General features: G+C 44.0%; 1 protein-coding gene across 1 annotated transcript in view; it reads left to right on the top strand.

The window, feature by feature from the left end:
- The first annotated feature begins 2805 nt into the window (after window positions 1-2805).
- Heg1 (heart development protein with EGF like domains 1) overlaps window positions 2806-26296 on the top strand; it is a 74895-nt gene continuing 51404 nt past the window's right edge. Inside the window, exons 1-2 of the mRNA XM_026393920.2 lie at window positions 2806-3118; window positions 24832-25113. Of these exons, the coding sequence (XP_026249705.2) occupies window positions 2806-3118; window positions 24832-25113 (595 nt within the window). The remainder of the gene's footprint in view (window positions 3119-24831; window positions 25114-26296) is intronic.

Below are 26296 nucleotides of genomic sequence, written 5' to 3'. Positions count from 1 at the left end.
TTGGGTGGCAGAGACACTGGGTTTCTGCTGATTTCATTGTCATCCACTTTGGAGTAATCTCACTTTTACTTCTGGAAAGGTTAGGAATGCTGGCTCCTAACTCCTTTGCCTTGGAGTTTGGTCTGAGCTGTTCCCTACCTGTTCCATCTTAGAGTAATAGGCTCCCAAGGCTAGAATAGACATGAAAAGTCATCTGATTTTTCTCCTAGCTCCAGAGAGAACCTCTTTTAAACCATCTGAGATGATCAGGAACATTGTCTGGATTTTCACTTCCCTAGAATGGAAACATAACAAATGTCTTTAGATGCCTGCTTCATACCTTCTTACTCCTATGCCAGAAGAGCTTTAAAAAAATTACTTTTTTAGTGGTAATTGGACATAATACCTTTATTTTATTTATTTATTTTTATGTGGTGCTGAGGATTGAACCCAGGACCTCACAGGGTGAGCCCTCTACCGCTGAGCCACAACCCCAGCCCCCAGAAGAGCTTTAATGAATTGTAAAATATCATCTAGGACACTCTGTGATGAAGAAACCGAGGTCTAGAACACAAACAGTGGTTAAGTTGGAGAAAGAAGCAAGGATTCTTAAACTAAGTCAACCCTGTCCCAGGTTCTATACTGCCTCCAACTCTCTTGCTGATTTATTTTGTTCTGTCCTAGGAAGAGATGAAAAGTGCTGAACCTATCTACACTGTTCATCAGTCATCCCAGGTTCTTCCTTCCTCTCTCCCTACTAATCCACTGGTTAAGCACTACCCAGCTGGCAATTACCCTGAACTTGGTCATTTGACTTAGAAGTTAGAAAGAAGATTAGACAGACATAAACCTATGCTGAAAGAGGAGGGGCAGGTGGTGGGTGCATGTTTGTCCTTGGGCCATGGTAGGAAAGACAGATTCTCAAGTGGGATCCCTGAATCCACACAAGAATCCTGGAAGGGCCATTAAACCCTTAAACTTCTGCCTAGGAGGGTGACTAGTGCTACATGAAGTGTTCTCTGAAAAAGGAAGGGAGTGGCAGTGATCATAACCTCCGAACACAGTGTCTTGGCCTGTTAAGATCTGTCTGATTGGGTCTAGGCACCTGTGCAGTCCTGCCTGTTAATATGGGAACAGTGTCCAGTTGAGCTGAGGCCATGAAAGCAAACCATGATACATATTGGGGGGTAATTGTAACTTGGAGAGACCCAGGAACTCTACATGAGACTTAGAAAGTTGGGTTTCTAATGCGGTTCTTCAGAAATAAAACAATAAAACCAAATATTTACTTGTTACTTTCTCATTTAAGGTGAACTTGTTTATACACAGCATCTTTAATGCTTTCTGCCAAGTGACTCATTTGTACTGAGTCACCAGAAAGTGGGCCTAGGTGAATCTGCAGCCACCCTGCACACCACAATTTGCTCATTCCCCTGGAGGTTGATCATAGAAATCTGGCGATAGAGAAGCAAAAAGGAGCAGGGAAATGGGAAGAAGTATGACAGTCCCTACTCAGGTTTTCATGAGCATCTGGTAGGCAGACAGGAGATCCCAAGATACCCAACAAAATAACCAAAGAGCAGTGAGATATTGTCTGAATTGCAAATTCTGATAAGAATTAATGATATAGAGTTATTTGCAAATAAATCACTTAATCTTTGGGTCTCACTTCAAAATCTTAGTGAGTTATTTCCCCTTCTTTGTGAGCCCCTCCTTCTTCCTTATAAATGAAAAGTCTTGCAGCCCTAAAATTTAGACATTTTGTTTATTTACTGGGAGGAGAAAGGTTATGGATATGGATGTACATGAAACTTTATTTACCAGGAGAATTTGTTCACACTAAATCTTTGAACCTACCTCCTGAAGTTTTCATTTAAAATTCACTGAGGCACAACATTTTGTTTAATTTGCAATCTGCAATTCTTTCACTGATGATGAGTTTGCCCTAGCTGAGCCTGAATTCACAGTTTTCTTTTCCCTGCAGCCTGTTTGGGTGTCCTGGTGGTGACATCTCTGCAGAATTCTGGTGTGAGCCAAAGGCAGATGGAACAGAATCCAGGTTTGTGAGGGCACAGGGGAATATTAGGATTCCCGCCTGGGTCAGAGTGCCAGGTGTTAGGCTTGGCAAAAGCAAGTTTAGCATCAGTGCTGGGGACCTGAAGGGGCAGTGGTGGTGATGGGGGTAGGGGTACTTCAAAATTAGTAAGAGCAGTGACAGGGCTGAATGGGACGCATGGGCCAAGCTCTACTTCTCTTTCCTATAGAAGCACTCGGTATATTAACTAGTTAGTGCCAATCATATTACCAGGACCTGCTTTTCGCAGATTTATTGTGCGTTTAAGGACTTGGCAAAGTGGTTCCTGATTCAGAAGGCTCGGTTTTTCTAATTTTTCTCCAAAATGCAAAGCGATGCTCTAGGGCGTGTGCATGTGATCAAAGTTGCTCAGGGGCTCTGTTGACCTCATCACGCTGTCCCAGCCCGGGTGGTTCTCGGGGGCCGGCCCCCGCCCCCTTCCTGCCCTCCCTCCGCTCCCGGGCCCGCTGCGCGGGGCCGGTGATGTCAACCGAGGAGGAGCCGCCCGCCCCGCGACCCACCCGGGCTAATTAGCATGTAGCGGCGCCGCGGGCCGCCTCCGCCGCGCCCGCCCGGCCCCCGGCCGCCCTCCCGTGGCTCCCACAACTTTTGAGGCGGGGAGCGCGCTCACAGCCTCACTCGGCTCACTTCCCCAGCCCGGAGCGGCAGCGGCCGCCCGCTTCCCTCGCACCCGCGCCGCCCCGCGCCCTCCCCGCGAGCCGGGCATGTGAGCGCGGGCGGGCGCCGCCACCATGGCCTCGCCGCGCGCCTCGCGGTGGCCGCCACCGCTCTTGCTGCTGTTGCTGCCGCTCCTGCTGCTGCTGCTGCCGCCGCCGGCCGCCCCCAGGACACGGGGCCAGCCTCCCTCTCCGGCCCGCCCAGCGCTCCTGTCCAGCGTGGGGCCGGCGCGGCCCCCTGACCGCGGCCCGCAGCGCGAGTTGCAGCCGCCGCCGCCCCAGAAGCGCCGCGAGCCCGCGCCCCTCGGCCCCAGCCACATTGCCCCCGCGCCGGGCGCCGCGACACGGCGGAGACTCTCCGGCTGGGCCCCCGGAGTCGGGAGCGCGGGTGAGTGAGAGCTGGGGAGCCAGCGCCGAGCCGCCTTGGTTTGGGGGGCGCCCCGGGGCCGCATCCCTAACCCTAGGCCCCTCCGCGCCGCTCGACCCTGGCCCGGGGCTCCGCTTGCCCGGCGCGTGAGGGACTCTTGAGACTCGGCTGGGAGGGAAGAAAGCTTCCCCGGTGGCTGGACTGGGAGGTGTGACCATTCTCTCCCCAGCTTGGAAGAAAACTTCGCTCTCCCATGGGCACCCCAAATGCTTCTCACCCACCGTTAAAAAAAAAAAAAGAACAACAACAACAAAACCCCCAAATTGCCTCTCCCACCGCGCGGGTGATTAACTTCAGGCCGTTTTCCCTCAATTCTGTTCTTTTTCTCAGTAGATGCAGAACTGGTCTCTGCAGGTACAGATCCTGACTTTCCAGCATAAATAACGGATTTTTAAAGGGTTCTGACACTAAGGCTTTTGTAAAGGACAAAGAATGTAGTTTGAAACCAAGTGATCTATTGACTGAACTCTGAAAGAGAGGAACTTGGTGAAGGGCCCACAAACTTGAACCCCTGTAAGGCAAACGCTGACTTTTTCCCTCTCCTTTTCTTTCTCAAGGAGCTAGTGCTCTATACACAGCCGCTGCCTGTGCTAGTCAGAGAGAGGGAACAGATTTCTTCTGGTTGCTCTTGTGTCTATCTTCTTTTTCTGATTTGGAAGAAAAATACCCAGGACTGGGTGGAATTCTAACCATAATGCCATTATGACCTTTAGGATGGTCTCTTTTCTGGTCTTAGTATCTCTGTCTTTGAAATGGAAGAAATGACCCGGGTTTCTCCTAACCTCCTGGTGATGATGTGACAAAATGAAAGTAAAAATAATGGAAAGTGCTTTGAACAAAAGTCAGCAACGTGGTGGTGGTAGCCTTTGCCTTCCTGTGAGTGAGGAAGGTCGTACAAGCAGGGACAGGCTAGATTGTTGCTATACTGGACCATTCATTTGGAGTTTAGGTGAAGGTTGAGAAGATTTCATCTGCCTGAATTTCAGTTCAGTTACTTTTCTCATATCTCACAACTTTCTAGTAAGTGAAATAGCTTGCTTCATCCAATGGATGTTTGCTAGAGTTAAATATGAAAAAGATTTTTTTGCCCCCCCCCATAAAACCTCAACTCCATATTTGACAGTTCTCTCATTGCAAACTGCCTTGTCTTTGTGAATCTGTCACTGGCCTGAGATTGGTAGACCTTCAGAAGACCTTCAGGAAACCCATCCTGGAGCGACTCTGACTTCAGATTACTAATAACTTTGTTTTGTTAGGTTTGGAGGGAGGAATCAAGAACATGAAAGAGAAAAATTTCTAGTTTTGTTGTAATAGAAAAGTAACTGAGGAACACTGTATGGTATTTTGAGAGGTTTTCTAGATAGACAGTGGAGTGTAAGGAGTTGAGGACATTTCAGAGGGGATACTCAGGAATGGAAGCAGGTGTCTCTGGCTGTATATAGGCCTTCTTAGCTGAGAGGCCAATCTTATTAGGGAATAGCTGGGAGAGATGCTGACTTGTGGGGTCCTGGCTAGAGGAGGTTGGCACAGGAGTCTCCTTTCTTCTAAGACTGAGAATCTCCACAGGTCATAGTGAGGTGGGTGTTACTGAGGGAGGGAGTGTGGAGGCAACTGGGTTAGGGGGGAAATAAAGTAAGAATCAGGGCCCCAAGTGATCTGAACTTTCCTTGTGGCTGTGGCTCTGTAACTTTCCTTGTTTGAATAATTTGGGGAGGTTTGAACTATTTCATGGAGACTTCAGGTATGAAAGAGTTCCAGAAAGCAACTCAGGAGGAGTAGGAATAGCCTAAATCTTCTTACCTAAGGTTTCCTGGTGTCCCCACAAAATCACCCAAGGAGTGCTTGCCCTTCTGCTGGTTTAAGGCCTGATTTTATGTGGGATGTTAGAAGGTGCGATTAAAAGAGATGATTTTGATTACCTGTTGAAAATTGCTAGAAGCCACCAATATGGGTGAAGATCTAGGAATGTCCTATGCTTATTTTCTGGTAGTGGCTCAAACATTGTCACTTAGGGAGAACAAAGAAACAACAAAGAAAACCAGCATTAGGTAAATGCAGTGAGTCCACGTTTTCTGATAACCTCTGAGGAGTTGTCTGGCTTGTTTTGCTTGGCCACCATGCATCATTAGGTTCTGCCACTTATTCCACAAGGCAGCAAAGTCTCAAGGCTGAAAGAGCTTCCAGAGGTCCTGTAGCATTCACTGTGTCCTGTGCTGATATCTGCCTGCCCTCTCCTGCACCTTTGGTAGAGGGTCACCCAGGCTCTATCTCCATGTTTCTGTATTTGGGGAGGTGAGTACTCCTGCTGGTAATTAGTCTTGAGTCTTACAAATAATGTGGTTGTTAGGGAAACTGTCTGTAGCCCCTTCACACTGGGGAGGTGCTGGTGGTCAGTGCCTGGCTCTTATAGCCTTGAAGCTCTGGCTTCTAAATACACCCTTGTCAGCAGTAGGGACCAGGTCTTTCTTTCCTTCCTTTCTAGCCCTTCTCCTCCTCCTGGCAGAGTTCAAGGTTTCTCTGTTGAGTAACTACATTCCATATATGGTTGGGTTTCCTGTATTGGACTGTAAGTCCCTGGAGAGCCGCCCCCTGTTTGTGTAGCCATTGTTAAGCTTTTGCACCCACCTGTCACCCTGCTGGTTGTTCAGTTGCCATTTACTGCTGGTATTTCAGCCAGTGGTGAGAGGAGAGGAGGAGGCTGAGACCTAGAGGTTTCCTTTTTCTGCATGGTTTCCTGCTACTCAGGGCTTCAGAGCAAGAGTTCTAAGCTGGGTACTAGGTTCATATGCCCTGGTTTTTAGATCCATAGGCCATGTTTTATAATTTTGAGATCTGCAGATGGGTGGGGGCGGAAAGGCTGAAATCATAATGAAAATCTATGCAGAAGCAACGTACTTTCCCACCCAAATGGGAAAGGATGCTGAGTAGCTGAGCAGCCAGCCCAAGGAATAATAATCTTAGAAAAATGCGGTTCCCTAGAGTAAAGGAAGTGTTCTGAGCCCAGCCCCTTATGAGCTGTTAAATAGCTGTCGCCTGAATTGCTCTGACTTTGTGGGCCAACTTCGTCATTGAGCTTGGCTGCCTGGAGAACCATTACAAGGTGCAGTAAAGACCTGGGTTGGGCAAGAGGCAGCCCCTCATGAAGGGAAGGGAGAATGGCTTTCCTCCAGGAATGCAGCCCTCTCCTGGCTGGGGTGGGGGAGGTGACCCTGTGAAGCCTGCTTGCCTGCTTGCTTTGATGGAAGGTGGCCTAAATAGAAGGAAGGTTGTGGGGAGAGGGCTCTCCATGGGGCATGTGTACTTAAAAGCCACATCCTTTTAACCTTGCAAGTACCTGTTTATTGCTTCCTCAGCATGTGTGCATATGCCGAGCTGATATTTTCTGCCCAGGAGCTGACTGGTGTGGCCAGAGGGAGACAGGATGGTGCTCAATGCCAGCTGGGTAGTTACTGCCTCCTAGTCCTGAAGAGCCAGGGCAGGAGCCTCTGCCCTCCTGGTGATCCCTCTGCTTTCCAGTGGCCCTGCCCAGCTGGCAGAGAGAGTGTCCTGGAGCTAACTTGTCCTTGTACAGAGATGCTCAGAAAGAAAGCAAAGAACAGATGGCAGATGCTGTTTGTTAGCTACTTTCTGACTTCAGCAGCTTCCCTGTCCCCAGTGTCTTTTCTGTGTGAACAGAGGTTGCAGCTATAGTAAATGTCTCTTTCTTTGCAGAATCCTAGGGGGACAACAGGGAAGGAGACTAATTTGATCCCTCTTTCAAATCCTTAGCCTTTGAGCACCTATGGGTAGTTAGATGCTTTTCCATTTATTATCCCATTTCACCTTTAAAACAATCCTGCGAGGGCGGTTATTTCCCTTTTATAGTCATTGAAAATGAAGCCTGGCAACATTAGGTCACACAGAAAATGGAGGAGGCAGTATTGAAACTGATTTTGGCCAAACCCATTGGCTCTTTCCACAATATGTGAAATCTCAGTTTTTCTCATCTCTAATATGGGATGACAGTTTTAGATCTAAGATTTTTCCAGCTCATCAGTCTTCTTCCTCCTTTCCTTGGTCCTTGCTCTTGCCATTTGTTAGAGATTAGAGATTAGGGACCATGATTGGGAAGGGACGTCAGTGGTAATGGGGACAATCTGCAGAGGAGAAATTTAAAAAAAAAAAAATTGTCTTTAATTGTCAAGAAAAGACTTAAAATCTTTTTTTTTTTTTTTAATGTACTGAAGATTGAACCAGGGATGCTTTACTACTGAGAAATATCCCAGCCCTTTTAATTTTGAAGCAAAGTCTCACTAAGTTGCCCAGGTGGGCCTTGAACTTTTGATCCTCTTGCCTCAGCCTCCCAAGTTGCTGGGATTATAGATGTCCACCACTGTGTCAACACCTCAAGTCTTTATATTTTATAAAAGTGTATTTTACATAGAGATTATGATTTATACCCTACTTCTCTGCTAATCCATAGATTATTGGTGTCAGAAGTCACTCCATTAATTAACAACCAAACTAAGTTGAATTGTTGACGTTCCTGTGAAGCTGGAGCAGTGGCTGATATGTTGAGCCTGTTGCTAGTCATTATGAATGCCATTTACAGGGGGGAGAGGTTAAATGGTGCCCTGTTTAAATGCCATTTTAATGTCTATGCTCTTGTCTGCCCACTCGCTATTTCCTCCAGCATAGGCAGAAACAAAGATGTTTCTATCTTCTCTTTCCCTCTTTCTTTTATTGGAATGTGGCAGATGTCTCCATCTGTGTCCTGTTTGACTGATTTGTAAATCAGGAAATATTTACTGAGAACTTACTATGTGTGAGGAGCTGTGCCAGATAATAAGGAGGCACATCTAACTTGCCCCCAGGGAGACTTTTTTTGAAGCAAGAACATCAAAGTTGTAAAAAGTGAAGTAATGATGCATTAATGAAGAAGATCATACAGACCACAGGAATGATGTGGCTAGAGAGAGCTGCAGCAGCAGGTAGAGGTGGAGACTGCAGGGGACTGGAGAGTCCAGGGAGACCTCATGGGGAAAGAAGGAGTTGATTTAGCTTTGGAAAGTTGAAAAATGTAGATATACAGAAAGGTGAAGGAGGTTACTGGCATCAGCAGAATGCCAAATGTTGAAAACGTTGAGACTTTTTAACTGGAGGTGATAAATAACCAAGAAAGCTCAAGGAAAGGTCTTGGGTTGCTGAATTGGGCTCCAGAGACCCCTGAAAAGGGGACTAGGGCCAATTATAGAAGGTTTTAGAGGCCTGTTTAAGGTGTTTGTTTCATCACACCCACATTGAGGAACCCCTAATGGCCTTGGAGGGGGGAGCACTGTAGTTGCCTGTTCATTGTTCATTTGTGCTTGGTGCTGGGGACTCATAGATGAACCACAGACAGGTCTGCCCTTGCACCAGCCCAATATCTATTGCACAGCAGGTGGAATGCTGGTGGGCAGTGTGTGGAAAGAAAAGACTGAAAACATGGCATGGACTGGAATTGGGGGGAGTTGGGGGGGAGTGGAAATTGAAAGGGGGAGATGTGAGTGTCATTCAAAGAGTAAGACAGGCAGACCTGGGGTGGAAGGCCACAGTGGTGGGGGAGAAACTGCCTGGCCATTAAGGAGCCTACTTGTTTTAGACTTCCCCTCACTGTCAAGACTGTTGCAGGTTTCAGTGGAAGAATTCTGAGAACGCTTGAGAATGTAGAACTGAACTTGGGAGAAGCCAGGGCCGGATTCAGCCTGGAGGGCATTTGGTGAAGCCACTGGGCAGAGGAAACTGGCCCTGGCTAGGTGAAGAACACCCCATGTAGACCAAGGGCAGTGGGAAAGAAGAGGATGCAGCCCAGGTGCTGGCTCTGCATGGAGTTGCAGTGAGAGCCAGGTCAAAAATGAGTTCACGTGTTTTGGCTTAAATTTGGCCACACCTCCAGGTGCTGTCTGTCCAAGTTAGAGGGAACAGGGAGATCTGGGAGGATGAGGCCTGAGAACAACCATTGGATTTGATCCTGAGCTGTTTAGTGAGGACTGTCAAGAGGGTAGAAAGCAACCTGCCAGGAGTATGGTAAGCAGATGTGGTCCTCCCTGTGGTAAATTTTGATAGTAAAGTGAAAAAGGAAATCAGAATCAGAATCCTTGATTCTCACTCCCTAAACCTATTGTTGGTGCTCAACTCTTCTCTTGTCAGGAATGGTCAACACCATCCACCTGCTAACTTATACCAGACACCTAGAAGTCAGCCCTCCCACACTACACCATTCCTCACCTTTCCTCCATTCTTGCGTTGTTTTAGGGGAGGGGGCTAATTCTGGTTGATTCTGTTACTAAAATACATTGTGAATCTGTCCTCTTCATCTTTACAGCTCTTTTTCTGTTCTCCCTCACCCACTCTTGCTCTCTCTTTAATCAATGCTCACAGAAGCCAGAGTGATCTTCTTAAAATGTAATTCAGGTCACCTCATTCTCGGGCTTAAAACCCTCCAAGAGCTTTGCATTGTACTTGGAATAAAATCCACCCCCACCCCCACCCCCGGCTTGTTGGAATTCAAGGTCCGTAGTGTCTGTCCCTATACCTCTCTGGCTCTTCTTGTTCATCTCCCTACTTGCTACCCACATTTGTGTGCATTTCAAACTCACTCTGTTTTGGAGATTTGGCACAAAGTGTCCCCCCTGCCTACAGCAGAAAGAGCCTGAGGCAGAGGGAACAGTAAGAGTAGATGCTCTAAGGCAGGAACTGATCTTGCCTTGTCATGGGATTAGGAGGAAGGCAGGTCACAGTGGCTGGGTCACAAAGGGCCATGAGAAGTGTGGTAAGGAGGTCAGATTTTCTTGTAAATGCTCTGGAGGCTCTGGTAGTAAGATCCCTTAAAGAGCTAGAAGACCATCTGCTAAGTCTATAGAGGCTGTTAAAAATGGACACACTCCTTTTGCTTTGTATTTTAGCTCTGAGGTAGTGGAGCTACATGGTACTAGGCTGTCTTTCCCGTTATAAAGACGTTTTTGAAGAAAACTTACAGTTCAGATGACATGGTAGGCACACAAGAGTCTGTGTACCCAACTCCTGGGATTGTTGGGGGGGACATGAGAGAAGGGCTGATCTTGCTGGAGACCCTGAGTTACAGAAGCCTGTATCTCTCTGTGTGAGGATCTCAACTGCTGGAGGTCAAGAGGTAGACATGATAAGTTGACAAATTTCTCCTCATTGTCTGATAAATTGGAAGGTGAAGACCAAAGAGGAAGATGGATGAAGAAGTAGCCAAGAGAAAGCTCTTCAGGTGGCCATGCCAGTTCCATCCTTAGGACTAAAGCAGTCAGACTGCAGGAGAGAGACTACAAAATAATAAGCCTTTGAAAATCAATCAGACTTGGACCTCTGGTTGATGGGTATTTTTCCTCGGATCAGAACTATTGGGGGTTATTGATAGCATTTCAAAAGTGTTTGAAGGAGTCAAGAGCTTGGAAGGATCACTTGTCTTCATTTCCTGCATCATTCATCAGATTGGACTTTGAGTTTTTATATGCATCCCCAATAAATTTATCATTATTTAGGAAATACAAGAGAATATTCTATAGGCTATTGAAAGCAAATTTTAGAAAGTGGTTTGAGCAATAACAGCATTATTGGAGTAACAGCATTATTGGTCATAATGGGACCTCTTTGATGAGAATCACACTCACATGAGTAGGTGAATTCTTGTGGTTTGTTAGGAATTATTTATAGTATAGTCATGCCTGGTGTAATGGAGTGCTGCTATCAGTAGCCACTGACAGAGTTAGGAAAGAGAGATGCCAATGGAATCTTAAGAGCCCTGATGTGGGTCAGAGGTCTTTGGTCTTAACCCCTTCCGCTTTGAAGCTATGTAGCATGGGAAGCTATCTAATGTCGCTAGGCCTTAATTTCCTTATGTTAAAAATGGGATAATAATGTCTGTCCTGCTTCTTTTGAGGAGGAGCCCTTATAGGCATCGCAAAGGATTTTAGTCAGAATACAGCGAACAGACTATGACCTTGGGCAAGTCCTTTCATCTCCATATCTGCTTCTGTATCTGGAAAATTGAGGTAATAGAACCAGTCCTGTTGGCTTCACAGTGTTGTAAGGACGAAATGAGTTAATCCACGTGGACATGCTTTGTAAACATGTCCGTGCTGTGTTAATCATTAATGCTCCCTGGGAACCCATCAGGCCTTATGATTACTCCAAGTGAAGAGGGGCTTCAGAGAGAAGGTGGACATGAAGGATGAGTAGAAAGCTGGAGACGACGTGGAGAAAAGGAGGACATTTCTAGAAAATCTCAGAGGACTTTTCCGTCCTCTTTCCCTTTGCCCTCTCACCTGTCTCACCTCCTTCTCTTTGCCAGGACTGACTCCTTTCCATCTCTTCTCTCCCTCCGAGTGAGATATTGTCCACAGTTCTACCCTTGGCCTTCTACTTCACCTTGGTTCAGTGGACATTTTGGGGGGCATTCTAATGAGCCATGGTCTCTTTTACAAGACACTTACGAATGTGATCACATAAGCCAGAATTGTGAAACAAGATGAAATGACTCCAGAGGAAAAGTGTTTTCTCCAGGGAAGGCTTCTTGAAGGTGCTGGTGCCTGAGCAGGTCAAGAGCAATCAATCAGATTTTATCAGAAGGCCAAGGGGCAGGGAGCAGGACATTCTAGGCTGGAAGGATGGCAGGACAAAGGTGTGGAAGGAAGATGCAGGGCAGCTTCACCTGTTTTTTCTGAGTGGGTGATTTCCAGAATTTCTATCTTCCCTTCAGCAATCCATCTGTGCGCCTCAGCCACCTGCCAGGCACACGTGTTTATGGTGTGTCGCTTTAAACTGTCAGATTACAGTTATGGATGCAAACTCACTCCCTTTACTCCCGCAAACCTGCCTTCCCTTTGCTTGTTCGTGGGCCCGTTCATTTCCAATCCACTGCTCGAATCTCAATCCTCTTTGTCTCTTGCCTTTTCTTACATGTACAGAAGTCGCTGTTGACTGTTCCCTTCCTTCCTTTCTCCTGTCCTAACTCCCATTTCTCCAAAACCCTCCAGAACACTGAACCCCATTAGATAGTGGGCTACGCAGGGTCTCAAGATGCAACACCTCCATCTGTGCCAGGAAATCCCCGTTTGGATTCCAGTATCCTTAACAAGGTGCCTTTGTAGCCCACCTGGAGAAATGGCACTTGTCCTTTCTGGCTTTCACTTTTAGCACAGGTGATTTCTCTGATGCTCTCTGCCTTGGCTTTTTTCTTTAACTCTTTTTTTTTTTCTATTTCTATATTTTCTTAAAATTGGATTTTTTTTGGAGTGGGTCCAGTTTTAATATGACCTGTTTGACCTTGGGCAAATTACTTAACCTCACCTGTTTCTTTATCAGAAAAGCAGGGATAATGAGATGACCTCATAGGGTTGTCATGAGGTTGAACTGAGACATCCCCCTGAAATGCTCAGGGCCTGGCATGGAGTAAATGCTATATAGATTATTTTTTATATATCTATATCTAAAATACTATTACTATTATTTATTATATTACTGTTGTTATCCTGCTTTGGCATATCTTTTTTTTTCTGCTTTCTGCTTTGTTTCTCTTTTCAGCTCGCTTCCATTCTTCTCCCTTTATTTTCCCTTTTTCTTAACTGGCTATGGTATACAACTGATTTGTCCACATGTTGGTTATATTTGAATAGGAGTATTAGGTTTCCTGATCTTAATTTTGAAAGCATATTAGCAAACTTTTCATTTCTCTCTTTAACTAGATTGTACTCATTCACTCCCTGCCGCTGGATCCCTGGAAGTCCCCATGGTGGACCCCACCCCAGGGAGAGCCAGTGCCCAAGCTTCCCTCCCTTCTGCAGTCCAGGCCTCTGAGTCCTTTGTGTTGAGACATCTTTCCGCTGTGTCCATTTTTCAAAGTCGTAAAATGTTCCAGACAATTACTTTTCTGTGATTTCCTTTGAGTCCTGAGCCACTTCACAGAGGTCTGAAGAATAAATTAACTGCAGAATGTATACAAGTCAGCCAGCCGCCAGCGCTATGTAAATGTTTAAAGCCTGGGACAGGGCTCAGGCGGTTCCATTGCACACACAGGCCGATTCTTCCTGCCCCTCCTCAGCGCACTTCTCTCCTCCTCTTCCTCCTCGGAACCAGGATGTTTTTCCTTGCCTTTTTATTGTTTCGCTAACCTGGCAGGTCTCCTTTGGTGGAGCCCCGCCACTGGCTTCCTCTCTGGGTGTGATTGAGCTTTACAGTGAGACGCAGGCTGGGAGGCCTGCACCCTGGGGCCTGCCTAGCCAGGCGGGGCAGGGGCTGTGGCTTCAGCCTCTTTCTCAAGCAGCCCTTTTGTTGAGGAACCTCCTCCAGCCACTCTGTTAGGTGTTTATTTTTCAAAGGACCAGAGGGGAAGAAAGGAAGCAGTAAGATAGATGCCCCTAGAAATAAGGTGACCACCCCATTGCCAAAAGATTTTGTGTTCTCTTGTTTAACTGAATGGAAATCTCCTGGCCTTCAACCCTGTGTCGTTTCTCAAGGCCTTTAAAACAAACAAAAAACCCTATGGAATTATTTTTAAAGCAAAAATCTTGAGGTCACATGAGAGACCTTCATCTCTCCCTCCTGCCCGTGTAGGCTGCAGCCCTTCCTAGTGCAGCCCTCCCGAATGCCCCCCTCCTAAAGCCACATCAGGCTGGTTCTGTTTCTGGAAGGTTGAGCCCAGGCTCAGGGCTCCAGGCTAGCCTGTCCTGGGTCTCATTCAGCTCAGTCCTGCAGATCTGTTTCTCCCCAGGAGGAGAGGATGCTCTGCTGAACAAAAGTGACTTCCTCACAGGAGGGGAGGGTGGGGTGCCTTGTAAACCTTGCACTACTCATCTCTAGAGACTGTTGCAGGGGAAGCTATTTAAAAATTTGATCATTGGACCTCAAGTCCGAACACTTTGCAATGTGTATGATTTTTCTTAGGGCTACTCCTTTTAGGGTAAGAACAAGGAAGGAAACGAAACTCCCCAAGAGCCTTGGACAGTCCAGATTGAGGGCTCAGTCTTTTGTTCTCACAAACTCATTTGGCTCCTAAAAGTCTTCCACCCCAAATCATTACATCCGCAGCACCATTTCAAAACACAGTTTAGAGTAGGCTGCCACCTTTCTGGAGAGATTACAGTCACCTTCCCCAGAAACCCCTGAGATTCCTGACTGCCTCAGAATATCTTACCCCTGGCTATCCAGCCTGAAATTCCCTCATTTGGAGAGATCCTGGGGGAAGGCTGTGAGGACCCTATTGGGGAAGGACCCCCACTGTCTGGACCAGAGGCCAGGCAGCCCAGAAAGGAGGATGGGTTTCTTATACCTTGCAAACTCTGCCTCTCTGGGCCACTTCTCGTACCCCAGAGGCATTCTAAGTATTTATGGTTTATCTCCCTTGAAAGCAAAAGCTCTTTGAGGCAGGTTCATATCTTATTTGTCCTTGAAACCCTCACAGTGCCTTGCCTGTGATTGGTGCTCATTATATTTTTATTGTGGCAAAATATACAAATGGAAAATTTACCATTTTAACTATTTCTAAGTGTATAAAATTCCATGGCTCTGAGTACAGTAACAGTATTGTTAAAATCATCACCAGGGCTGGGGCTGAAGCTCAGTGGTAGAGTGCCTGCCTTGCATGTTTGAGGCACTGGGTTCGATCCTTAGCACTGTATTAAAAAAAAAAAAAATCACCAATCATTCATTCCCAGAAATTCTTCATTATCCCAATAGAAACTGTTTTTTTTAAATATTTATTCTTTTGTTGTAGTTGGACACAATACCTTTATTTTATTCATTTATTTTTATGTGGTGCTGAGGATCGAACCCAGGGCCTTGCAAAGCACTAGGTGAGCGCTCTACCACTGAGCCACAACCCTAGCCCCTAGAAACTATTTAAATAGTAAATCCCCATACCTCCCTGCTCTCACCCCTGGTAATCTCTGTTCTACTTTATCTCCCTATGAACTTCCTATTATAGGAACTTTATATAAGTGGAATCATACAATATTTGTCATTTTGTGTCTAGCTTATTTAACTTAGGTTTTCAGGGTTTCCTCATGTTGCTGTATTAGAATTTCATTTATTTTCATTTCATATACCATTGTATATGTATACCACATTTTGTTGATCCATTCGTCTACTGATGGAACTTGGGTTGCTTTCTTCTTTTGGCTATTAAGAATAATATTGTTGATAACATGAGTGTACAAGTATCTATTTGGGTCTCTGCTTTCAGTTATTTTGGATATATGCTCAGAAGTGAAATTGCTGGATCAAATGGTTACTAAGTTTCTGAGGGATTGTTGTACTGTTTTCCATGGGTACTGTACCATTTTACATTTCCACCAGCAATGTATAAGGATTTTAATTTCTCCACATCCCCACCAACCCTTCCTATTTTCCTTTTTGTTAGTAGCCATTCTAATGGGTGTGAAAGCAAATATTTTTTAAATTCATAAATGTCACTCACGGTGTTGCAGATTTGAAACTATTACTCTTCTTCTTTGCCTTAGTCCTGTCATCTGAGGGTCAGAATAGTTGGATGCTATGGTCCTGAGGTGGTGGTCATCTTTGAGGGGCATAGAGGCATTAAAGACAGCCCAGTCAACTTTGACCAGAATGAATGGTGCAAAGCAGCATGGGTGCTAGCTAGTGAAGCTTGACTCATGCTGTGAATTAGTTTAGTAAGAACTGGCTGTGCTTCTCTCTACTTGGCCCTCACTGGTTTTCATCTGAGTGTGGTTAATTGAGGATACTGGAATTAAAGAGCTTGGCTCCAGTCTGCTCTGTCACCTATTTTCTGGGTTAACCTGAGTAGGTGACTTAAATGCTAAAGCCTCAGTCTTTTCTTCCATAAAAGAGGACAAGAATTACCCTTAAGACTGCCACTTAGACTGTCAGGATCTAAAGGGATATTAAGGCCTCCTAAATTATCCTGTAAAAAGTGCTTTGCAGATTGGAAAATGTGTGGGATTATTAATTGGATCTCTGAGAATAGAAGCATAATTTCACTCTCTGGGAAGTCTCTGTGACCAACGTTCCATTTCTCTTCAGTCTGCACCACATGTCATATTCAAAGGAACCAAATAGAGGGGGCTAAAATTCTCTCTCCACCTTTTAAAGACTTTTCCCCCTCCCTGGGTGGGCAACTAAATTTCAGAAAAATCTTAAAAAATTACAGAGAAACTCATTTTCATAGGTTTGACCGTCTGTTGCTGGAATACACAACAGTGTAGGAACAGGGCACCAACCCCACAGTTCTAAGAGGGGTTTTCCAAGTTCAGGATCCCAGGACATCTCCAAGGGGAGGCAGGAATGGGGAATTCCATGACTAGGGATGAGTACTGTACTGTCCCAGAACCTCTCCTCATGAACCTTCACCCAAGCACTGTGACCTTCACCTTTCATTGACCTAGTGACACACTGGAAAGGCCTAGGAACTTTCTGTAGGAGTGTTGTCCATGGAGTCCACTGCTGCCCTTCAGCATTCATTGGCTTCCTCTTTGCTGGCCTCTCCTTTTTTAATATATATTTATTTATTTTTTAGTTATAGGCGGACACAATATCTTTATTTCATTTTTATGGGGGGCTGAGGATCGACCCTAGTGCCTCACGTGTGCTAGGCGAGCACTCTACCACTGACCCACAACCCCAGCCCTGGCCTCTACTTTTAACTTCATCCTGTTCTCTCCTTGTTATTTGTATCCCTGTCACTGGCTCTGCCTCTTCCTCCAGATTCAAATTTTCCCTTCAGTCAGCCCTTGATCCTCGACTTTCCTGTCATATGCCATCTCTTGCTCTTTAACTGTCTACTGGACGTTTTCACTTTGAAGTTGTAACATCACCCCAACCTTCACAGTTTGGTTGACAAAGACTTTTCTTGTTTCCATCAAACTTGTTCTCCTTTCTGGCTCTGCTCTCCCTTTATTATCATTCTTTTCAGTATGTATAAAAATCACCTCTGAAAAGCTCATTTAGAAATCCTCTTGCTCAGTCTTCCAGCTAATAATGTGCAGTTGTTGCCAAACCAAGCCTGCCTGATTCCAAAGCCCATGTGATAGGCACCATTTCAGTCCTCTGAGGGAGAAGGTCAGTGTAGTTGTGTTGAAGGCTGAAGTTTGCAGGCCAGTGGGACTTTCTTTGCTTTGGCTCTACTGGCCGGTGCCTTGAAGCCTCATGAATAAGCTGGAGTGGGTCGGGGCAAGACTGAAGTTCAGATCGTGTCTCTGCTGCTCGTGAGTGTGTGACCTGGAATGTGACCTGGAACAGTCACTTGATCTTTCTGGCCCTCAGTTTCCCCATGTGCTGTATAAGGATAATAATATCCACTTGACAGGGCTGTCATAAGCATTAAATGAGATAATGCATATGGAAACATTTGGTAAGCACTGAATAGATGTTAGTGAAATCTGAATTCAAATGGAGGGACATGAAAATAGAGGGCTTGTTCTTCAACTCTGTGCCTCAGAAACACAAGCGTGTAGCTGGCAGCACTTGACATCTGGCCCTCTGCAGCGCTTGATGGTGAGGGGTGGGGGCAGGGTAGGCCCTCTGGGAGGAAATTGCCTCTTCAGATGACAGGGCACACTCCCTGTACACTCCCCCTGCACTGCTCAGAAACAATGCAAGCTGAAAATCCCCCAATCACTGGGGGGTGGCGGTGGAGTTGACTGTAGCAGCTGCTAATTAGGAAATCCTATTCCCAGCTATGCTAGCATCCCTGATGATGCTGGTTCACAAACAGATGTTTGGGAACATTAAGACACTACAGAAGTGGAAGTTGTCAACTTGAGGGGAAAAAAGCCAGGCAAAGCAACGAAACTTGTTAATTTAACCTCCATTCATGGTACAAGGGAAAGTTATAGCCTCGGTGCAGAAGGAAGGATGGTAGTTCCAGCATCCCAGCTCCAGTGTGCAGTTGGTTGCTGTGGCTCAATTGCGGTGTTCTGTGACTGGGGTTTGAATTATCAGCTCTGACCACCTGGGGAGCTGGCCTGGGTGAGGTGAGCAGTGCCATCCTCCTTTGAGTCTCCAGGATGCTACCTGCATCAAAGGATTCTCTAATAGTGTCTGATAGGACACAGCCTCTTCCTGTTACCCTGTAGCTGGCCCAGACTCTGCAGCTTGAGGCATCCCTCCTTTCTTGTGTCTCTAGGGCCGTCTCTCTTTTCCACCCAGGGCAAGAGCAGTCTCCCTGATCCCTTTCCATGCCTAGGATAGGTCCCTGTAGAGTCCTCTCCAGTTTACTCCAAATTACTGTCCTACTCAGGGTTTACACAGATGCTGAATAGGAGCCATGCCACAGCAAAACTCATCCACAGTAGAACCAAAATGACTCAGGGCTTGGAAAGGATGAGTCCTTAGACTTTACTAAATATTTTAGCATTTACCCATCATTCCTCCTGAGATACATGGAACAGTGTAAAAGTGCTTGGATGCTCAAACGAGCAGGAACTCAAGTGGCAATGGGGGTGGGCTGGGGTGCTGCCTGCCCCAGCCTGCACGATGTGTTAATCCCTTTTCTAAGGTAGAATTTATAGGCAATAAAAGAAATAGAGGAGCATCCAGGGGGCTATGGTTTACTATTCTCTCGGAACCCACAGCTGGTGACACCAGGAGCTTATTATGTTGGAGGTAGTTTTGGCCTTACCCTGTGCTCCCAAATTCACCCAGTTTTTCTTAAGATGTGAGCAGAACTCCAACAGGCACAAGCTATTCAAGCAGCCACTCGGCCAGCCTCAGTCCTTTAATCAAAGTAGACTCCCAACTTTCAAGAGGGACTGTGGGCAGTACAGGGGGTTTCAGCTCTGGTATCATCTCCGACCAGCTGCCTGGAGAAAGATGGGGATACAGAGCCATGACTGATTAGCAGTTCCAGCCACAGTCATCCTGCAACTATGTGTTGAAGGCTGATAACCCAAAATCGATTCAGTAGCTATAACGTATGTAGTGCTCACTGTATCAGGGATTGTTGTAAGCTCTTACACAAATATACTCTATTATCTTCATAACAGGCTAGTGAAATAGGTAATGTTATTATCCACCTCTTTCAAATAAGAGGCCAAGGCACAAACAATTCTGTTTCTCACCTAAGGTCATAGGACATGTAAGTGGTGGAGCTAGAAATCTAACCCAGGTGGTCTGACTTTCATCACAGTCTGTGCATTATCCACTGACTCTTCAACCGAATTTCTGTATCCAGAACCCAAAGCTGAAAGCAGGTTGATTTCCTTCACATGGAAAACACTGATTCACAAGGTATGGGTAAAAACAAGCAACGTTTAAATTTTGCCTCTTTTGTTCCTGAGGAAAGAAAGGCATAGATCCCACCAAACTTAACAGTTTTTCACCAATCCAGGCAGCTGTGGTAAGAAAAGGGTAGAGGTAGAATCATGAGCTAGCAGGTCTCTGAGGTTAGTGGACCCCAGCAGTGGTGCCACTGACAAAGGGTGTATCTTGTCTCTAACTGCTTAGAGATAGGGAGATGGTCATTGGCCAGCTCTCTTTGATAAGGCCACCAGTAATGGCCACAGCTGGTACTGGCAGTAGTCAGGCATCAAAGGGCCAAGAGGCCCAGGCACAAGTAAACTCATCAGTCTTTCTGCTGTACAGTTAAAAACCACTCACTTGTTTATACTTCAGAATGTCACTGGAGTCCCAATCTACATACAACATTATTTTCATGTTTCACGAGCCAATTTTAAGGTATATAAACTTCATCATACTTAGAGGGAAGTCTGGAAACCAGTGAAAGCCCATTTCAAAGTGACTTCTCTAGGTCTCCAGACTTGGAGTCATTTTACCAAGATACAGCCATTTTTTACCCCCTTTGGTGGTGGTGGTGCTGGGAATTGAACACAAGGCTTCATGCAGGACCTCTATCAGTGAGCCAAATCCCTAGCACTTCCCTCTTTTTAAAAATTTAAATTGAGACAAGGTCTCACTATGTTGCCCAGACTGGCTACAAACCTGCAACTCTCCTGCTTCAGCCTTCCAAGTTGCTGGGATTATAAGTGTGAGCCACCATGCCCAGCTCAGGAAACACAATTTAAATTAGATATATATTTAATAAAATGAGATCAAATGGTATGTACTGTTTTGTAATTTATGCTGACACTTAACAATTTGGGGTAAACATAATACATAACTAAAATTGTATCAATGGCATTTTGGTCAGTCCTTTATAATTTTTTGTCTCATACTTAAGTTAACTGACTCACTATTGCAGAAATTTAGGTTGCTTTCAATTTTCATTATTATAAAAAAGACTGTGATAAACTTTCTTGTACCTAACACTTTTTGAACTTCCTTAACTATTTCCTTAGAATTTATTTCCAGAAATGGAAACCTGGATCAAAATATATGCCTATTTTTAAGATTTTTGAAATAGATTGCAAAATTTATCATCAGAAAGACTGTCAATTTCATTATTATTAACATTGTATGAAACTGTTCATTTTCTGAACCTGCAATGACGTTAGATACTATTTTTAACTTTTTATCAATTTGATAGGCAGAAATAAATAAAACTTCAAAAGGATCTTTTCTCATTTGGGGTTGTACTTCCTTGCTTTTAAACACTACTTTCATGTCTTTCTTTATTTCTCTTTGTGAATTGTACCTTCATGTTCTTTGTCTATGAGATGTACACTTTAGGGATTTCAAAGTTAACCTTTCAGCTGGCACTACAGACATTTATGCTGTTCAACTTTAAAATATTTTAGTTTTTATTTTTATCAAACTTACATATAGTTTAAAGATCAAACAGATTTTATAAGGCTATTATAAAAGCCCTGATCACTCCACCATCATAATTTTCTGCTCTCCATAATCAACCAATTTCAGCCTTTTTAATTGCTTCTTTTAGTAGTTTTCTCCATATCACTAAGTAACATGCTTATTTATTGATTTTTTTTGTATTGTTTTGGGCAATATTAATTGATTTCTTTCAATGGATGTTTCATGTCATTCCAGGCTCTATCAGTTTAGAAGAGCTTCTATCCTTTAGGATCAGTTTGAGTAATTTAAATGCATTTTCACACAGCTCAAAATTATCCTTCTACAGCACAGACCTCCTACAGACTCTTGTTATCCAGGATTTGTTTCATTTTGTTTTATTAATTCCACTAATGAGAAATTATAATTTTTCATGAATTCCATGTTTTCTTTGTTCATTATGTCTTCTTGTATCTGATATCTGTCATCTACAATTGTTTTTCTTCTATTTGAAATCAGTCCTCTATAATTTCCTTTAGTGAGTGTAGTTGATAAACTCAGTTTTGACTGGACATTTTCTTACTTGATAATTTTAAGATATTTTTGGAAAGGTAGTTTCTCTGAGTATATAATTCTAGTTTCTTCTCTTTCTTAGCACATTGAAAATATTTATCTACTATCTTTTGGTTTTCCATTATTGCAGTTGAAAAATCATCTGTAAGCCTAATTGCTATCTTCTATAGATAATCTTCCATATTTTTCTTTTGGTTGCTGGCTGTGTTGTGTGTGTGTATATGTGTGTGTGTGTGTGTGTGTATGTGTGTGTGTGTGTGTGTGTGTGCACGTCTGCATTTATTTATTCTCTTAAGATTTTGTTGGACTTCCTTAATTTCAGGATTTATGCTTTCAGCTACTGTCTTTTTGAATATTTCCACTTCGGCTTTCCTTCTCTTCTCCTAGACCTCAAGGTAGACCCATGTTGGACTTTCTCACTCTTCCTTCCTTGTCTGTTAACCTTTTGTTCATATTTTCTTTTTATCTCATTCTTGGCATTATCTACCTTCTAATTCTTTCTTCAGCTATATCTAATCTATTGTTGAGTTTAATTTCAACTATATTATTCATTTCTAGAATTTTAATTAAGGCTTATTTCAAATATCCTTGGCATTATTTATGGCATCTTTTTCTTTGTTCTGAATTAGAAGTTTTTGCTTGCCTACTTTGCTGACTTCTGCTCATGGATGCCTTATTTCCTTGTATATTTTATGATTTTTGATGCAATCTCTTATTCACTGGATTTTATTAGTAGTGGGCTAAGGCTTATTTCAAATATCCTTGGCATTATTTATGGCATCTTTTTCTTTGTTCTGAATTAGAAGTCTTTGCTTGCCTACTTTGCTGACTTCTGCTCATGGATGCCTTATTTTCTTGTATATTTTATGATTTTTGATGCAATCTCTTATTCACTGGATTTTATTAGTAGTGGGCTGGGGCTGTAGCTCAGCAGCAGAGTGCATGCCTGGCACATGTGAGGCCCTGGGTTCGATTCTCAGCTCCACATAAAAGTAAATAAATAAAATGAAGGTATTATGTCCATCTATAACTAAAAAATATTTTTTTAAAAAAGATTTTATTGGTAGAAATTGGTTAGAAGATATGCTTTCTAGAGAATATTAACATTTGTTTCTGCCAGGTACTTGGAGGCACTATCAGGATCACTCCCTACCTCTCCATTATTTATAGTATGAATGTAGCCAGGTAGGCACATTTGAGATATAATTTACATACTATAAATTCTTATTTTTTAGAGTATAGTTCAGTGGTTTTCAGTATATTCACAAGGTTTAAGACCACTTTTAAGTACATCCTCAACTCTAGGTTCAGACTACACAGGTAATATAAATTTGTGCTGCACACCCACATGAGGGCTAGCTTTATGGTTACAAATTCTTGAAGAGATGAAGTTTTTCTTTCACCTACAACCAGGATAAAGGGCTAGGTTTCCTTTTTGTCCCTACTTCATGGCAGGTTTGTTTCTTCTATTTGCCCTACACCCCAGGGATAGTTGTTTGGAGTCCCAGCTCTCTCTCACAGTGGTTTTCTTTTAGATTCCCTCCTAGAGAGTGAGTCTCTCACCTCCTGCATCCCTGAAGCCCTCAGAACAAAAGTTCAGGGTCACAAATGTTGAACAGGTACCAATTTCAGTCTTCATTCTTCTCTCTGGTTTCCTAATTTGGGTTCATTTGGGATCTCAGAAGATTTGATTCTTAACTTACCAACTCAGCAATACATTTAGACATATTTATAAAAACTATTTTATTTAGCATCTTAGTTGTTGATAGTGGCAGGATTATTGAGGATACTGCAGGAATATGGTCTGCCTTTTAGTTTTGTTTATAGTGTATTTTTTTCTTTCTTACATTAAAAAAAAATGTACATGTAATGGTGGGAATCAAATCCAGTGCTTCTTACGTGATAGGCAAGTGTTCTACCACTGAGCTACACCCCCAGCCTCTTTCTTACATCCTTAGTCTCCTCCTGCAGAGAGAGCATGGTTTATTGTGAGCCATGTCCTGTCTGTGTGTGGCTATTCTTTTCTTCTTGGAAACTGAAGTGGAATTCCTTGAGCTAACCGGGGTCTAGGACTTTTACTTTTGTTCTCTGAAGGGGACAGAGCTGCTTCCTCTAAGGCCAGCCACACCCCCCAGTGGCGGTGTCTCACATTTGTTTTAAGTCTATACTAAAGCTAAGTTCATTTCCTTTCCTTTGCTTGTGGCTTGCCAGCTTTGGGCATGAATCTGAGTCCCTTCTGCCTCCCCACAATCACTTTTTCCTGGCTTCCTTTGAGGATAATTTTTCCACTGCTCCCAATTAACCAAGAGGATAGAGAAAGCTTCCTTAAACCATTTCACCTCCTCTGGAGAAGCCAGCTTGCCTTTGTAGTTCAGATAGGAACTCCTCAAAGGGAGGATATATGGGTCACTGCTGTCCACTGCCCAAGTTCAATTTATGGACTTGGTGGCTGTCCCTGGAAATACCACTCTAAATCCCATTTTTAGCCAAGTATGGGCCTTGCCTGTCTGGGGCTGGGCCCCAAAGGAGCCCAGCTGCCTGAGCAACTTCCCTCCCCCTCCAGGAAGCCTCTGCTAATTATCACCTCCAGAAAACAGAATAGGAGGCATAAAACCAGTAATTCATAAGGGATTTGGGAAGGAAAGAATTCCCTTAGGAAACTTGTCAGAATCTCTTCTGGAAGATTTTGTAATCACCATTCACCCGATCCCAAATAAGTGAGCCACTGCTTCTGGTAATGTTGATCTGGAACTGCACTGTTTAATAGGGTAGCTAATAGTCAGCCATGTGGTTATCAAGAGCTCAATGTGTCTAGTAAAAAACTCAATGAATTTTAGTTTTAATGCTTAAAAATATATAATATCTTGATAGTTCTTATATCAATTACATGTTGAAATGATAGTATTTTGGATATGTTGAATGAAATACAAATATTAAGATTAATTTCACTTTCATTATTTTAAAAGTGTGGCTATATTAAAGTTACTTATGTGGATTGTGTTTGTTGTTCTCTTTATCTTTGGGCAGCACTAAACTAAAAGGTAACTTTCTTATTTTTTGTGTATTTGTGCATGCACCACATGATATTTAGATACAAACTAGTTCTGCCTGCCTGCAGCCTTTGCTTGTCAGATGGTTTGACATTGCTGCCTCACTCATAGATATGGAAGTGACTTCATTCATCCTTGCAGAGATTTTTCAACAGTCCCCAGCTGTCCTCCATCTTAAGCAGAAAGAGAAATATTCCTAAATGTGGAAAATAAAAATGAGATTTTCAAGGAGCCATGTCGTCAGCAATAACCTCAAATGGTCTATACATGCTCTCTTTTCTGAAGGTTCACTTTTCTTTTCAGAAACAAGCAAGTTCTCACTGATGCATTTTCTTATTGTTGCAGCTGCTGAAAGCAACCACTGGCCAGAAAGTAAGACTGAACCCCACATAGAAAATACCGTCTTTTATCAGAATCAAGCGGACTTTTCAACAGTGGACTCCAAAGAGGGCATGATGGTTCAGACCTCCGGAATGAGCCATGCATTTTCAGAGGCTCCAGAAAATCGTACTTTCCTAGTTGAAATGGCAACTGCTGAAGGAAGAAACGAGTCTTCAAGTAGAACAAACTTCACTCAAATTTCACCTGAAATTGCAACAACTCTTACATCCCAGGGCAGCACCTTAAGTGAGTTTGTACTGAGGATGCTCATTTCATTTATGTATGTCCAGTGCTGGAAAATAACAATCTCTGCTACTGCCTTCTTCTTCATCTTGAGCAACTGTGCCCATCCAGGGGTCCTGGGCTGGAGTGGATCAGACCTGTGACTTAAGCCCCTGGCCTGTGGCTTGCTTGTAATATAGACCAGAGGAGGGTGCAGATTTGCTAAGTAATCTGGCCCATTCTGTGGTATCTACATTCCAGTCAGCCTGAATTCAAACCATGTCCCTCCTACATAGATTCTGCCACACAATACCAATCTCAGGGGCACAGATCTAGTGGGATGTGTGGCCAGGGAAGACTGTACTTGTTTATGTTTGTTGTGTTGGTGTGGTTTTGTTTGTGTTCATGTGGTTCAAATATCTGTTCTTGGTCCAGTCAGCATAGCTTGGAGGTTTGCTATTTTTAGGAAAGGCTTTCAAAGGGGGCTAGGGCTTCACGCATCAGACTTAATTGAGGAAGAGAAGTCAAAATAGCAATGTTTAGGTACTACTAGATACCAACATAACTATTTTAAGTCCTTATGAAAGCAGGTTATTCCTATTTTAGGAATTTAGAAACAAACTCTGAGAAGTTATTAGCCCAATGTTTGGAGGTCAAACAATTGACGGGGTTCAAAGCTAGAATTTGAGCCTATGTAGCTGAGTGAGGTGAGAAGGTTGACTAAGGAGTGGAATGCTCAATGTGATTGAAGGTACAGAAGAGACAAAGACAGGGGTGGCCTCTTTGTGGGGCAGTAGGACCAGCACCCTCCCTGTGGGAAGCATGATCAGCCAGTGGGACAGTTGTGTGAATGGGGAAGGGACAATCATGGAGGACTTTGCAAACCAGACAGTTTATACTTTGTGTGGTGAGAAGTCACTGAAGAGTTTTGCACAATGGAGTGATACTGGTAAAGCAGATTTGATGAAGATTCATCTGGCAGCCAGGTACAAGATGTCTGGTATGGACCTGAGAGGGTAGGGGGAGTCGAGGGTGGGGGGAGTCTAGAGTGGGGGGAACCACCCAAGTAGACACAAATCCAGGTGTTGACCTTGTGGCCACAGAGATGAAGAGAAAGGGCTTGGTGAAGACTCAGCAAAAGGAAGTTGGTAGTTAGTGAGGTTCTGAAAATAGAGGATAAAGCCAGCAAAGGTCACTCTGTGGTTTC

This window comes from Urocitellus parryii, chromosome 2 (assembly GCF_045843805.1).
Source record: "Urocitellus parryii isolate mUroPar1 chromosome 2, mUroPar1.hap1, whole genome shotgun sequence".
Taxonomy (NCBI): Eukaryota; Metazoa; Chordata; class Mammalia; order Rodentia; family Sciuridae; genus Urocitellus; species Urocitellus parryii.
Note: the sequence above shows the minus strand (reverse complement) of the source record. Positions and strands in the feature narration are given on the sequence as shown.